General features: G+C 34.4%; 1 protein-coding gene across 1 annotated transcript in view; it reads right to left on the bottom strand.

Annotated features, from left to right (window-relative positions):
- Positions 1-2,225: 2,225 nt before the first annotated feature.
- Positions 2,226-16,786, bottom strand: part of LOC145296764 (acetylcholinesterase-like) — a 261,334-nt gene continuing 246,773 nt past the window's right edge. Inside the window, exons 7-11 of the mRNA XM_080142816.1 lie at positions 16,750-16,786; positions 15,206-15,285; positions 7,046-7,175; positions 6,282-6,417; positions 2,226-2,737 (exon numbers count right to left, since the gene is read on the bottom strand). The exon at positions 16,750-16,786 is cut by the window's right edge and continues 56 nt beyond it. Coding sequence (XP_079998942.1) covers positions 2,272-2,737; positions 6,282-6,417; positions 7,046-7,175; positions 15,206-15,285; positions 16,750-16,786 — 849 coding nt within the window. The 3' untranslated portion in view covers positions 2,226-2,271. The remainder of the gene's footprint in view (positions 2,738-6,281; positions 6,418-7,045; positions 7,176-15,205; positions 15,286-16,749) is intronic.

The raw sequence follows: 16,786 nt of genomic DNA, 5'->3' as shown, positions 1-16,786 counted from the left end.
GTATATATATATATATATATATAAATATATGTATGCGTATATATACACACGCACACACGCACGCAGATTCTTCCTACTTTGTCCACAATACATATATATATATATATATGTGTGTGTGTGTGTGTGTGTGTGTGTTTTCGTGCAAAACAGCTTCTCCAGCATGTTTATATTTCGACACATTTCTTTTACAGATCCGATTCGTTATGCAGCAACAAACGGTTTTTATGATGTCAATACAGTCTCTTTTCGTGCATATACTCTTCGGAAAAATTAGAAATTCTTTGCTTAGATGAATCTTGGAATGTTACTACTCTGTTATTCTTGAATATATGCTCTGTTTTTATATTTAACATACATTGAGCTTCTAAACAAAAAAGAATTGGTATACACAAAGAGTGAAATATAATTGAAAAAAAGCCTGATAAATTGGCAGTTAAACTTCAATTTGTAAGAGTAAGCATAGGTATAGTATCCAAGTGTTTAAAATACCGTAAATATAAAGTCAATCCAATGATGATAAGATTCAATCTACCAGAGCTCGTCTCAGAAGTGATCGTACACAGATTGTTGATGTTTAATTTTGAGAGACTACAAAAAATATTACTTCATACCTTATATACATATATATGCATATATATATATATATATATATATGCATATATATACATATATATATATGCATATATATACATATATATGCATATATATATGTTTATATATGCATATATATATGTATATATACATATTTATATATATACATATATATACATATATACAGATATATATACACACACAACACACACACACACACACATAAATATAGACCAATCAACATGATGATTTGAAAAAAAAATTAAAATGAAGGTTAGCTAACCAGGTTTCGTTCCTCGCTCAACAGAGCTAAATCGAGGAAAATACGATTTATAGTCATGAATATGGCGGGGCAGTAAACAAAAAAAAAAGGCGGGGGAGAAAATTACATTGAAATTAAATAAGTCCTAAAAGATGTTCTGTTAGCTTGCAAAGAGAAGGCCTCAAAGACTTAATAAAAATATTTTCTAGAATTTTCAGATGAAAGAGTGAGTGCGACTTACTCAAGATCGTAAACATGTCAGCACTGAAATTCGTGGCATCTCATTAATAACAATGCATGTGCCACGAATTTCAGTGCTTACATGTTCACAATCTTGAGTAACTCGCACTCACCCTTTAATCTACAAATTCTAGAAACTATTTTTATTAAGTCTTTGCGACCTTCTATTTGCAAGCAAAAAGAATACCTTTTAGTACATTTAGTTTCAATGTAATTTTCTCACCCGCTTATTTTTCGGTTTTTTTTCCTCCCCCGCCATATTCCTAACTATTTTTTTAATCGCATATTCCTCGATTTATCTCTGTTGAGCAAGGAAGGAAACCTGGTTAGCTAACCTTTATTTTCATTTTTTATTTTTTTAATCATCATGTTGATTGGTCTGTATTTAGCAATTATATGTATATATATATATATATATATATATATATATATATATATATATATATATATATATATATATGCCGTTTTTATTTCCAAGACAATGCACAATGTAAAACTTACGAAATAATTATAAATGTTTTTCTAATATGATATATATATATAAATGTATATATAAATATATATATAAAATATATATATAATATGTATAATATATATATAATATATATAATATATATATAATATATATATAATATATATATAATATATATATATATATATATACCTACAGTCTCACATAATATACATATATGGTATATATATATATATATAAAATATATATATATAAAATATATATATATAAAATATATATATATATAAAATATATATATAATATATATAATATATGTATAATATATATAATATATATATAATACATATATATAATATATATAATATATATATAAAATATATATATAATATATATATATATATATAAAATATGTATATATATGTATATATATATATATATATATACCTACAGTCTCACATAATAAACATAATAGGGATATATGAATAAAAGTTTCTTAGATATTTAAGCAAGTAAATTCCTAATGTTATCATTATTTCTTAATTCATTTTATTTATTCTTAAAATATCCTGCAGTAATGCTACTTTTCATTTTATTAGATAGTTTCTTTCTAAAAATATACAAATCTATAAGAAAAGAAATTTAATTGTATGATGCAGTTAGTTTTTGTTTGTTTTTTTTTTTTTTTTTTTTTTAATAAATGTTTACGTTATCCCTTTGTCGGTGAAAATGTGTTCTTGTGTTGCTTCGTTTCGTTGGGCATCAAATGAGCTGTGCCTTGCTTTATGCCGACCGGCTGGCCTTCCGACCCATTCCCGTCCGTGTTTTGCGATGACACCAATATCGAAGGATCCCTTTTTCTTTTGAGTAACATAAAAAGAAACAGGCTCGCCGTGAACACCAGAACGAGGCTGAGGGAGACGAAAAACCAAGTGAGCGATTGAAAGAGGAACAGCTTCTCTGCCTGATTGTGTTCCTTGGACTTTCTTCTCTTCTCGTCAATGGCAGTTTTGTTTTCCAAGGTTGTGATCAAGCTACCCCAGAATGCCATTTTCCTCGGCCTATAATTATTGTCATGCCTGACCATTGCTGTGTTGTTCTCGCTGTAGAACTTGACGTTGAGCTTCTCTTTCGTTGTGTAATGTTTGAACACTTGCGTGCCAATAAACGCCTTCCTGTAACCAGAAAATAATGACAATTATCAATCACAAATATATGCTTCATTTAATTAGTCACTTAATTTTTGGGGGGGGAAGTTGTATTTTTGCAGAAACTATATTCGACCGCGATGCCACGTGCTTTCAGCTTCTTGGGGATTTAAGCAAAAGAAAAAATATATATATAAATAACAAATATATAGCATAAAGTTCATTGGGCTCAACATCCATGCAAAAAAATCATATTTTACCACCAACAGATTCTTCCTCCATTGTCCACAATCGGCATATAAAAAGAATGCATTGCATAAAAGTCATTAATATAAAACATAAAAATTACTAATAAAATATTAGCAGATAAACCAGATAGCAGCAAACAACCAAATGAGGTGTAATCTACTATATATATATATATATATATATATATATATATATATATATATATATATATATATATATATATATATTTAATTGTACAGAAGTACAGAAAAACATTGGCACCGTCGGTTGCAAGCCCAACATAAAGGGGACCAGTTAATGGTAAACCGTAAATGATTTTAGGCTCTCGTCAGTCATGTTGTTTCTCTCTCTATATATAATAAGAAAACAAGAAAATAAGAATAAATAAATATTAAGCTCTTATATCGAAAAACTTTACCTTTGTAATCGAACACTTTGTTGGAATTCTTTCCCCAAAATCAGTAAACAAGAAATACATACATATATATATATATATATTACAGAAGGTCAGAAAAAGAGTGTCCGGTCGCCCTTTTTATTGAGAACAGATATAAACAGAGGCGGAAGAGAAGTAGATCTTTTTCGTCCATAAACTGATACCCATTATATCGGATTCGAAACCGACGGGACCATTGCTTTTCTCATCTTTTGTAAAATATAAAAATAATTAGTATGACCTCATATTGAATTTTTCTTTATAACTGAGCAATTTTCTGGTGTTCACACAAATACCACACAGTATACATATACGCGCACAAACACCACACACTACACAAACACTACACAGTATATATATGCGCGCGCGTACACACACATACAAACACACACACACACACACACACATATATATATATATATATGAGAGTAATGGAAATAGTATTTCTCCTTTTCTTTCCTTTCTCTTCTCGCGCACACTTCCTAATTTGCATATGGGCGTGCGTTTTCAGCTACTGCTGCTGCTAATCTCTTCGCAAGCAAGCCATCCTTCACTGCTGCTGATATTTTCCCATGTTATGTTACATATATATACACAGGCATGACAGAAATAATAGACACTAAGATTAATATTATTACTAAGATTAATATATGTTTATTTTTATTCACAAATTTGTGCTGAAATAACACAGAGTATTGCATTAAAATTGTATCTATCAACATTGAAGCATGCTACGAACTAAAAGTGCATTAGACCTATCAGAATTTTTGCGAGGGCGAATCGTGCGTGAACATGAAAGTAGTCTTATTCAACGCAAAATAGCAGGAAATCTTTCAATACTCTTTTCAATTGTTAATAGAGTGCCCGTACAATTCACAAGAGAGGACAAAAATTGCACAATACCTACTCTGTCGCCCCAAACCCATCTGAGAGAACCTTGCGTCTTGTAAAAAGAAATGCTGAAAGCGGATACTCGCTGCAAAGTCTCTGACACTGCAGAACAAGCTAGTGTAAGTTCCAGTATAACTGCCAGGTATCTTCACAAGTTGGGCTATTATGGTAGAATTGTGAAAAGGAAAACACTTTTTTCGTCCTACCAATCGTAAGTGCAGAAAAGATTGGGCTCGTGAGATGGTGGAGAGACTTATGAACTTTTGGACCAATGTCATTTTTTTCTGATGAGTCACGATTTGCATTATTTCCCGAAGTGGAAGTGTATTAGTATGGAGACTCCCTCAGAGATTGACTTAAAAAGACTGCAGCCAACGCTGAAACATGGGAGTTTCTCAGTTATGGTATGGAGTGCAGTTTGGAGTGATGGTTGGTAAATATGTTTCAATATTATATGGACCCCTCCTATCAATATTCTGAAATGGTATAATGAGCCAAGTAAATCCTTAGTCATTGAAGACAGAGCTCCTTGTCACTCTGCTAGGGCGACACGACATTGGTTGAGCCAAAAATGAGATTAATAAATGTCCCTCGCCAAGTCAGTCCCCGGATATAAACCCAATTGAAAACCTTTGGGACATATAAGACAGGAACCTTCGCAAAAAGAAAAGAAAGCCATCTTTTAAGCCTAAACTTTTAGCATTTATCGCGCCAGACATGGCAGGAAATTCGTCAGGACGATATTCGTTAACTGATCAATGCCATTCCTAGAAAGATCCTAGCATTAAAAACCGCAAAGAGAATGTCAACCAACTACTAGTTATTAAATTTCTGACCATTTGTTTTTTTTATTTTGTTCTATAAATTGCTAGCTAGACGCCCGGCCTTTCCCTGTCGTACAATATCTTTAAACATGATATTTTAATTGATGCAGATTACATATGTACTACTATAAAATTAATCCTCTATTGATTATTATATATTTCGAGTAATAATTTGCTTGGTGGACTAATTCGCAAAAAAAATAAAAATAATAAAAATAATAATGATAATGTCATTCATCAAATTCCGTCTGTGTTTGTTTACAATATCATGTCAGCTGATATTTGGATATGACTATTAATGCCCGGAAAAAGTCGCTTCTAATTCATGTTTAATTTTAAAATATGCAAGCGAAGAAATGATTTGCGGCGATTTTAAATGGAACCTCTTATTTTACTGTAAATTGAACACATTAATAACAAAAAAATAAATAAATAAAATGGTGATATACACCCGGGCTTAAACAGGGAACCATTCGATCTGCAATCGAATACTCTACCACTGAGCTATGTATCCAGTAACACTTTTTTTAAGAACAGATCATTCGCTGAGAATTGAATCCTCCTTGATTTGCTGAGAATTATCTCCTTTGACCAGTGTAACTGAAAACTATTTCCCTGTAAAAATTATTTTTTATTCATAAGAAAGGAAGACTATTTTTAGGAATGGATTTTTTTCGATTTTCGATACTTATCAATTATGAACTCCAGTACGAAACATCTAAGATACTGCCAGACATATGAATTACCTCTGTGTGAAATTCGCAAAAGATAGGGTCAGCCGTTTCGGGACATATGATGAAAGAAACTCTCTCTCTCTCTCTCTCTCTCTCTCTCTCTCTCTCTCACACACACACACACACACACACACACACACACACACACAAAGTGACTTTTGTATAATAGTAGAGATATGTTTAAAGAAATAAACTGTCTCTATAGGTGCCTATTTTTTTCATGTATATATATATATATATATATATATATATATATATATATATATATATATATATATATATATAAAGAGAGATAGAGAGATAAATAGAGAGAGGGATAAAGAGAGATAGAGATAAATAGAGAGAGGGATAAAGAGAGATAGAGAGATAAATAGAGAGAGGGAGAAAGAGAGAAGTGAGAGAAGGGAAGGAGAGCAGGAGTATATGATAGTACTCACCCAGTTTTCACGAAGTTACCGAAGAATGTCATAAACTTTTTGCTGACTTCTTTATCCACATCCGTATAATTCCGCAAAGGATGACCCACTAAAGGGGAACCAAACAAGTAGAAAACATCCTCTCCGTGTGGAACCCCTTTGAATTATAATGAGGGGGAAAAGTGTGAAAGCGGGTTTGCATATATGGAAAATATGCTTTTAAGATAAAAAAAAAACACTTATCAAAATTTGTGTTAACAATTATAAAGTAAAACTTTCCAAATTATCAACAACAAAAAATACGAAAAAATGATCATCACAAGCCTTCTAGATTATGTGGCGATAAAATAGAAAAGAAAAAGAAAACATTTAAAATTCTTAATAAAGAGTGTCGTAAAAGTCACTGAAAGGTCTCGAACTTAAAATAGATTCGTTACTTTAGATATATTTCTGTAATTTTAACACAATCTGATTACAACATTGGGATATATTTTAAATGCAAAATTCAAATAATCTTTATTGATAAAAAGATATCTTTTAAATGTTGCCCATTTTAAGCTTCGCATATTCGTGCTCTTTCGAAAACATTGTTCATGACAGATTGCAGAATCTCTGGATTGCGATTTAACTCCCTTAGGGTTCGGGGGTTGTTTATTATAGACTCTTTCTTGAAGATATCCCCACAAGAAAAAGTCGAGGCTAGTCATTAAAATAACATGTTTAAGCGTATTGTACGACCGGGCAATGCCGGGCGTCCAGCTAGTCTTTTTATAGATGTTACATACCTGCCCAGTCGGGTCGCTTGTCTTCAGTTGATCGATGGTAGAACGTGTAGAAATATACAGGGAGGTTTCGTTTGGCTAGAAGTTCCAGACATTGAACTGTTGGATATGTCAAGTAGTAATCACCAAACACCTGGAATAAAACAAAATCATTAAATAACAATTAAATGCACAATTGCAACGTTACACACACGTTTACACACATATTTACATGTAAATACTCAGGAGCCAACACGTTGTAGACTACGTCGCAACAGATGAAAAAGACCAGAGATATGAAAAAATTCGACTCGCTCTTTCAGGTCTAAACAACAGACATTTATTTCCGCCTCTTCAAGGTGATCGTGATCTCTAACGTGATCCTTATCCTCTCGAACGTGATCTTCGGTCTGTGCACATGCTCTTTTTATAGTGTTTTTTTTTCTTTTTCCTTACCTCGACGTTCTGTTACATAATAACTGTCTTCAATAAGTTCTTACTACATTTCTGGTTTCGCAAAGGCCTGAAAAATGAATTTGCTCAAATTTTTGTTCAACAGTCATAAATACATTTTAAACAATGCACACACACACACATACATATATATATATTATATATATATATATATATATATATATATATATATATATATATATATATATAAGACTTGTAGGTTTTGTGAATAATTTCAAGAGATTAGATAGGCCTAAAAAACTTAATACACTTGGTTTTTATCTGTTCAGGTATTCCCTTATACTAGAAGGACGATTAAAGTTGATCAGATTCTTTCTTCAAGTTCACCAGGATCAGGAAATGACCTTAACACGCTTCTGCACTTATGCAGAACACGAACCGCGCTGGAACAACGGTGTTATGTAGAATTCCATTCTTTACTGTTCTGTATCTTCGTCGTTAATAAACTAACGGCGGGAGCGCGGCGAATACTTGGCGGAAGGAAGTGATCAGGCTGGCTTTGGTATTGCGGTAGGTCATGTTGGTAAGGCACTCGATGTATGACCAAAGGAATTAGTCTAGCATGTTCAGGTCGGACAGGAGGGGGCCAGTGAGAGCGGATACAAGGCTGTAGCACTCCTTCTGAAACCAAGGCTGGATTTCTTTGTATGTGTGGACCGGGCTTAGTCCTACTGCCACACCCAGGGTCTGCCAGCGGCCATCTGATTGCACCAGGAGATCACTACACTATTTACCAACGCTCTGATCCACATCTGGCATCAATTGAAATGAATGGGTCTCATCTTGGGGAGGCCTTATGTTTTGACAAGCTTCTGGACTTGACCTTTACTTCTGATCTTAAGTGGAACACATACCTTAAATTCGTTGCCAAGGCCGCTGGGAAAATGGTGGGATCCTTCTATCGATCCAGTAGATATCTCACTGCTGATGCCATTCTCTATCTATATAAGAGCCAGGTACGGCCAAGGATGGAGTACTGTTGCCACATTTGGGCAGGAGCTGCCTTGATAGAGTTCAAAATAGACTTTACAGCCTCGTAGGGGATGTCCTTTTCTGTTCCCTGCAACCTCTTTCTTACAGAAGAGATGCTGCGAGTTTGTCTCTGCTTTATCGTTATTTTCATGGCAAGTGCTCGACTGAGCTCCAATCTATGGTCCCCGTTCGCCACACTTTCACTAGAAACACCCGTCTAGCAGAAATCACTATCATTAATTTCCCCCACTTTTTATCTGTTCCTAAAGCTAAACGTAGATTCCATAAGCAAAGCATCTTTATTAGAACTGCACGTCTATGGAATTGTCTTCCGTTTTCCTGCTTTCCAGCTGATTATAATATGGTTGTCTTCAAGTCTAATGTAAACAAGTTTTTGATGAGCCGTTCCATATAAGTTAACAAATTTACCAAATTTCCATTACCAATGATTACTATATTGTCCAATTTCTACTGTACACTCTTTAACCCTTATCCTTATGGAATCAAGGCTTTGATAAGTGGTGATGCCATTGTAAAAAAAAGGTACACTTTGGTGTTTACTTTCAAGCCGACTTTGAAGATGTGAGGTTGTATGATGTGTCCCTCATTTGAAACCACACTAAAGACCATAACAATGGCCAGAAACTTTTTCATGACCCTGGACACGTCCCTGTAATTCGTGACAATAGTGATGCATTTTCATGGTGCTGGCAATGGTCCTGTTGTCATAACTTGGATCGATAGAGAGCATAATTTGCGCAGCGGCGCATCTCCGATCTCGCTCGTTAACATGTTATAAGGTTCCTATCGCTCTTGGGATTTGTACATAACTGACTAACTAGTAGATGGTATGCAACTAAAAAAAGGAAAGCGGTTTTCATCAAACGGAAATGCAATCATGTCGTCTTTTCTAGTGCAACAATTTCATCGTTCCTCCCTGTAGAAACTGATAGAACAACACCGAAACCTAAAAATCTCAGAGAGAGAGAGAGAGAGCGAGAGAGAGAGAAAGAGATAAAAGAGAGAGAGAAAGAGAGAAAAGAGAGAGAGAGAGAGAGAGGGGTAGGGAAGGAAGACAAGTTTATGTGTCGATCAGGTATAAACTATAACGAAATGTATGATTAAAATTTTCAGCAAAAAAAAAATCGTTGCATGTTTATAAAATCTACTACGATATTCTCTATTACTCGTATATAAAATTTAAGTTAAAATTTCAAATTTAAATATCAATAACCTAAATATATTTTGTCAAGTAGAATGGCTATTTTAATAATAGAAATTCAATGAGATTGGCTGTTTACTAATAAAAAAAACAACACATTTATTCTAAATAATACATTTTATTGAAAACTCAAAATGACCGGTTTTCTTGAAAAAAAAAACAACAACAACAACAACTTAACATCGATAAGGCAGTCAAAGTATACAATCATTTTCGATCTGAAATAAGATCTACAGCGTCCCGCCAGTTTTTTTTTTTTTTTTTTTTTCTTTTTCGTTGTCATCAAATTTTTTCTGGTTGTCTGCTTCCAGTTCACTTTTCGTCTTCCTCTTCTTTTCATTTCATCAAGAGTCCACTGAAGCACTTGGTTGTCAATTCTCTCCGCGGCGAATCTCAGTGTTTTTTTGAGCTAGCTTAGAGGTCGTTTGCAGATTATTGACGATACTTCCTGTATGCTAGAGCTGTCACGGACGTATTGGTTAGTAATTCGATCACTCCATTTAGTCTCTAGAATCTTTCCGAGGCACTTGGAATTAATCGCGCCGGATTTCGTTTCTTGGCTGATCCTCTCTCGTCTGATTTTGAGCATGTGGTGCAATGGGGAAAGGGGTGGCTGATTAATTTTAATGCATCTAAAACCAAGCTTCTATCTTTCCATCATCAACGATCTGATTCCCGTCTGGCAGCAATTAAAATGAATCTTGGAGAGGCTCCATGTTTTGACAAGCTTCTGGGTCTGAACTTTAGTCATGATCTGAAATAGAAAACGTACATCAAATCCGTTGCCAAGGTTGCTGGAAAATGATGGACTCATTCTACTGTTTTAGTAGATATCTTACTGCTGATGCTCTTCTCTACCTGTATGAAAGCTAAGTACGTCCTGGGATTAAGTACTGTTCTCACATCTGGACAAGAGCTGCTCGAAACACCTTACCTTGCTTTGATAGAGTTCAAAATAGACTTCGTAACCCTGTAGAAGATGTCCGTTTCTCTCCCATGCAACCGCTTTCCCACGGAAAAGACGTTGCTAGCCTGTCCCTGGTCTATCGCTATTTTCATGGCAGCTGCTCGTCTGAGCTGTAATCTATGGTCTCCCCTTGCCAAACTTTCATGAAAAACACTAGTCTAGCTGAAACCACTATCAATAATTTCTCCCACTCTTTATCTGTGCCTAAATATAAACGTGGATTTCATGAATAAAGCTTCTTTCCTAGGATTACACGCCTGTGGAATACTGTCCCGTTTTCATGATTTCCAGTTGACTACAATATGGTCGTCTTCAAGTTCAACTTAAACAAATTTTTGATGCGCTGTCCTATTCAGTTATCCAATTTACTTAATTTCCACTACTAACGATTTCTACGATATTGTCCCATTGACTACTGTACACCCATTAATCTTTATCCTTGAATGGCTTCGGGTTATTGATAAGTGGTTATTCTTTTGTAAAAAACCTGAGATACCAACTTTCACTTCCATACATATAGCAGTATGAATAAGACGTTACTGTTATAAAATCTTAATATAGATTTGACAATGAATATTTTGTTTCTCAAGGTCTTGCAAAGCATATTAAATAAAGTTGAAACCTTGCCTATCCTGAACTGCACTCATAGTCAATAGTGCCTTTCTTGTTTATGACGTTTACTAAACTGGTAAAAAAGTTCAATCACATTTTTTACAGCAATTTTTAAACGAACAAAAATTAAGTTGATCTTCTCTTGATTGTACAATATTTATATGTAATGTAAAAAGAACATTTTCGCAGAGAAATCGGTATGATACAAAGAGGGCGATAGCTCTTACTTATATAGTCAAAGGGTGGTAACTCCCTTTACACGAGTTAACCACGCCTAATCACGTGTCTGTGCGTGTAGATCTAGCCTTAATTTATATTGGTATTAAGTATATTAGCACCAACATTATCATAATTTTATTTTCATTAACATAGTCTTCAGATCGACTGAAAATTATCCAGCGGCATGATAATAATAACTATATTATTATTATTATTATTATATTATCATTATTATTATTATTATTATTATTATTGTTGTTGTTGGTGGTGGTGGTGGTGGCTCATAGTGAGCTTTCATATGGGTCATCAAAGATCTCTCCTAGAAACCAACCTGTGGCATTCCCTGGAAGCTGAATAACAACAATTCTCCTCAGATTTCCAGTAATCTCCGTCTCTTTCGATAATTTTACAAATAAATTTGCGTTATTGCAACGGCCGCTTACCATAGATTTCTCGCTGGAAGCGGCCATTGGTCTCCACTGTACTTGAGTGGCAATAAGCCTCCTCAAGTTACCAGTTCTCTTCGCACTTGTCCAGTGGAGGTCTGCTCAACGCTCTCTTCTCGGTCTTTCTATCCTACTTGACCCTTCTCGGCTATTTGGCATCGCTCTTGGATGGTTCGATGATGATGCAAAATGGGGGGATGCGATAGTGAACTTACAGCTATGCAGCTTCAATGTTCTTCTTTCAATGTAACGCTTCGTTTTTTTTGCCTCTGTAGCAGTTTGTCTGGCCCGAGCATGTGGTTCATGAGTCCGCATTCAAAGGTTTTTCCTTAATATTTCAGTTGTTTTCATAATCGTTATTCGTTGTATCTTTCCAGCCAATTTCTCCCATTCTTTTTTCAAAGTTTTTCGGAATTGTTCCTAGTGCTCCTACTATTATAGGTATTATTTTGATTTTCTTCATCTTCCATATCCTTTTCAGCTCTCTGGCTATCTTAGCTCCGTTTCTCCTTTTCTTTGATATTCACCCTGTGGTCAGCTGGGACAGCAAAATCTACGATTTGACAGGACTTTCTTTTTTGTTTATTATTACGATATCCAGTCTTCTTGCTTGAATTGGTTTATCCCTCTGTATGTCCATGTCCCATAGGATTTTGTGATTCTCGTTTTCAAGCACTGTTGGGCGCTCACGCTTGTCTGTGCGTTCGAGATGCAGTTGTTTGCATAATTCCCAGTGTACTGCCCTCCCCACTTTGTCGTGCCTGTTTTTTTTTCCTTACTTTATGGTTTATCTTTTCGTCTCTTTGTACACAGAGAGTGTATTAAGTGTTTTCTGGTGTTTTGTCGATGTTTGCTTGGATATGATTAGTTCTTATCGAGTTATCTTGTACTGAAGTTATTAGGGATTCAGTTTCTCGGTTTACATGTCCTTTTCGCATCGATGTCCAGGTGTTTTCGTTATTCTCATATTTTGTCATCCTTATGAATCTTCCGTGTAGTTGTTTCTCTTCCCATAATAACTATATTATTATTATTATATTATCATTATTATTATTATTATTATTATTATTATTATTATTATTATTATTATTATTATTATTGTTGTTGTTGGTGGTGGTGGTGGCTCATAGTGAGCTTTCATATGGGTCATCAAAGATCTCTCCTAGAAACCAACCTGTGGCATTCCCTGGAAGCTGAATAACAACAATTCTCCTCAGATTTCCAGTAATCTCCGTCTCTTTCGATAATTTTACAAATAAATTTGCGTTATTGCAACGGCCGCTTACCATAGATTTCTCGCTGGAAGCGGCCATTGGTCTCCACTGTACTTGAGTGGCAATAAGCCTCCTCAAGTTACCAGTTCTCTTCGCACTTGTCCAGTGGAGGTCTGCTCAACGCTCTCTTCTCGGTCTTTCTATCCTACTTGACCCTTCTCGGCTATTTGGCATCGCTCTTGGATGGTTCGATGATGATGCAAAATGGGGGGATGCGATAGTGAACTTACAGCTATGCAGCTTCAATGTTCTTCTTTCAATGTAACGCTTCGTTTTTTTTGCCTCTGTAGCAGTTTGTCTGGCCCGAGCATGTGGTTCATGAGTCCGCATTCAAAGGTTTTTCCTTAATATTTCAGTTGTTTTCATAATCGTTATTCGTTGTATCTTTCCAGCCAATTTCTCCCATTCTTTTTTCAAAGTTTTTCGGAATTGTTCCTAGTGCTCCTACTATTATAGGTATTATTTTGATTTTCTTCATCTTCCATATCCTTTTCAGCTCTCTGGCTATCTTAGCTCCGTTTCTCCTTTTCTTTGATATTCACCCTGTGGTCAGCTGGGACAGCAAAATCTACGATTTGACAGGACTTTCTTTTTTGTTTATTATTACGATATCCAGTCTTCTTGCTTGAATTGGTTTATCCCTCTGTATGTCCATGTCCCATAGGATTTTGTGATTCTCGTTTTCAAGCACTGTTGGGCGCTCACGCTTGTCTGTGCGTTCGAGATGCAGTTGTTTGCATAATTCCCAGTGTACTGCCCTCCCCACTTTGTCGTGCCTGTTTTTTTTTCCTTACTTTATGGTTTATCTTTTCGTCTCTTTGTACACAGAGAGTGTATTAAGTGTTTTCTGGTGTTTTGTCGATGTTTGCTTGGATATGATTAGTTCTTATCGAGTTATCTTGTACTGAAGTTATTAGGGATTCAGTTTCTCGGTTTACATGTCCTTTTCGCATCGATGTCCAGGTGTTTTCGTTATTCTCATATTTTGTCATCCTTATGAATCTTCCGTGTAGTTGTTTCTCTTCCCATTTTTCTTTTTTCGTTTTATTCTTTGTCTCTCTGTTTTCTGTTTTGTTGAATTTGTCAGTGTCTCCTGCTGCTATAATTATCCTTTCAGTATTTTGCATTCATCATCATCATCATCATCATCATCATCATCATCATCATCATTATTAATGTTATGACTATTATTATTATTATTATTACTATTATTACTATTATCATTATTATTATTATTATTATTATTATTATTATTATTATTATTATTAGATATCATACAGACCAGTCCCAGAAATTACTCACTGACAACAACCGATTCCTTGGAGCCTGGGTGCAACAGGTTTGCCCAGACTTTTTGAATTCTCCACCTTTTTCGATAACTTACGCAAATGACTTTCCATCTATTTCTCGCGGGCAATGGACATTGATCTTCACTGGAATTTGGGTGGCAATAAGCCTCCACAAGGTCTCAATCCCCTTACACCCATCCAGCGGAGGTCTCGTTACTGCTCTCTCTCTCTCTCTTTCTCTCTCTCTCTCTCTCTCTCTCTCTCTATCTCTATCTATCTCTCTATCTATCTATCTATCTATCTCTTTCTCTCTTTCTCTCTCTCTCTCTCTCTTTCTCTCTTTCTCTCCTCGATCTTTCTATCCTCTTCGGCTCTTTTCGACTATTTTATGTGGTGCCAGTCGAAATCAACACTGCAATATATATATATATATATATATATATATATATATATATATATATATATATATATACGTACATATATATATATATATATATTTTATTTATCTTTTGATTAGAGTAGTCAATTTACAACTTTGTGGTTTCAGAAAACACATCGCTTGACAATTTTATAGAGGTGTTAACATTTGTCATGCCTCCGCTATTTATGGTCTACTAATCATTAATGCGGATATAGATGTGTATCTTTTTGGTGTCAGAAAATAGATAAATCAGCTCAACTGTTAAGCGAAGTCAAAATAAACACTTACTTCCGATACACTGATCCTTCCAGAAACTTTGCCTTTCAGAGGATCATTTTCCCATTGAAGGTATTCATGTATTATTAAATCTAAAAACAAAAGAAAAAAGCAATCAAAATCAACAAAGTGTACTTTCAAGTAAAGAATTAAAAACCGCATATAAATCTATATATTAATACCGTCTTAACTTTAACGAACGAACGTACGTACGTACCTATATCACGTTTTCCAGATTATAAATTATTCAATTGAGAGATCCTATTCATTAAAAATCAGGATAGAAGGTGATAAAATACCATGAACAGTAAATTAGTATATAGAGATACTAATTTAATGTTCGTAGTATGTTATCACTTTCTGTTTTCCTTATTAATAAATAGGATATCCCTATCACCGAAGACGCAATAATAAAATAAAAATGATGTCGCTTTTGGGCCGTACGTGTAACTAAAGCATACATTTTGGTCTTCTGGTTAGGATCCAAGCATATTATCTGTTCTGTATAAAGATGATATAATGATATCGTGGGGTTTCTGTTATCGCCGGGTGTCTATACAATGGAAATATGTCACAGACTCCTGTAAGGATATTGTAGTTAAAACGTAATAACCAGATATATTCTGACATTACATTAACTAGATTACTTCGATAAACACTTTTACACTTTTAACAAAAGGGCCACAATTAAATCGCGCGGTGTCTATTCACGCCGAATATTCACAGAATGTCCAGCAGCAATATATTACACATTAAAAATCTCGTTGTTGAATTTCCACGGGCCCCGCAATTTAATATAATTTCAATTTCTGTATCTATTTACTCTATTAATAAAGTAAATGTAAATTTTATTTTTTCAAGTCAAACATCATAGGACTATAATCACAATTGGTTTTTGTTTTGTTTTTTGGTTTGTTTCTTTTTGCTGTTTTTTGTTTGTTTTTGTTTTTATTTTTTTTATTAATTTTCGGATTACTGTAAAAACTTATGTGTATATATTTTCGCAAACCCAAAAATACATTTGTGGAGGGTGATCTGTAGATGTTAGTGTTACTAGTAATTTAAAATCAATAAATATTTATCATTTCATCATTAGTACCAGCAATGGAAAAATTAGGATGTAAACAAAAATAAAAAATAAATAAAAAATAAAAATAACTAAATAAAAGAATCGTTTTAGAATCGGAACATAGGTATAAAAAAAAATTTCCGATTCCAATATCGATTCCAAAACTCCAAAAGGTTCTGCTGTTTTTACGCCAAACTCCGATTCCAATTTATTGTCCCAACACTATATTGTATACCTTTCTCAACCTACACAATCGAAAATGACCCGTCTCTCTGATTTTCTTTAAGATCATTTCTTTTCGCATTAATAATCTTCTTATGAATAAACATCAGCGTTAGAGTGGTCCTGGCTGCCGACGATCAAGAACCCGGGTCTCCGACAATGACAACGGGCGCATAATTGTTTATGCGCAACATGGACAACAGAAACTGTAACACGTGTATATAGATTGTAATACTTTTATGGCAATTACGAGGTCATCACTTACCGTCAATGTGTGGAACGCGAGGAAAGCTCGCGATGTC

This window comes from Euprymna scolopes, chromosome 17 (assembly GCF_053919585.1).
Source record: "Euprymna scolopes isolate OS-2025 chromosome 17, ASM5391958v1, whole genome shotgun sequence".
Lineage (NCBI taxonomy): Eukaryota > Metazoa > Mollusca > Cephalopoda > Sepiida > Sepiolidae > Euprymna > Euprymna scolopes.
This window is presented reverse-complemented; position numbering and strand designations above follow the sequence as displayed.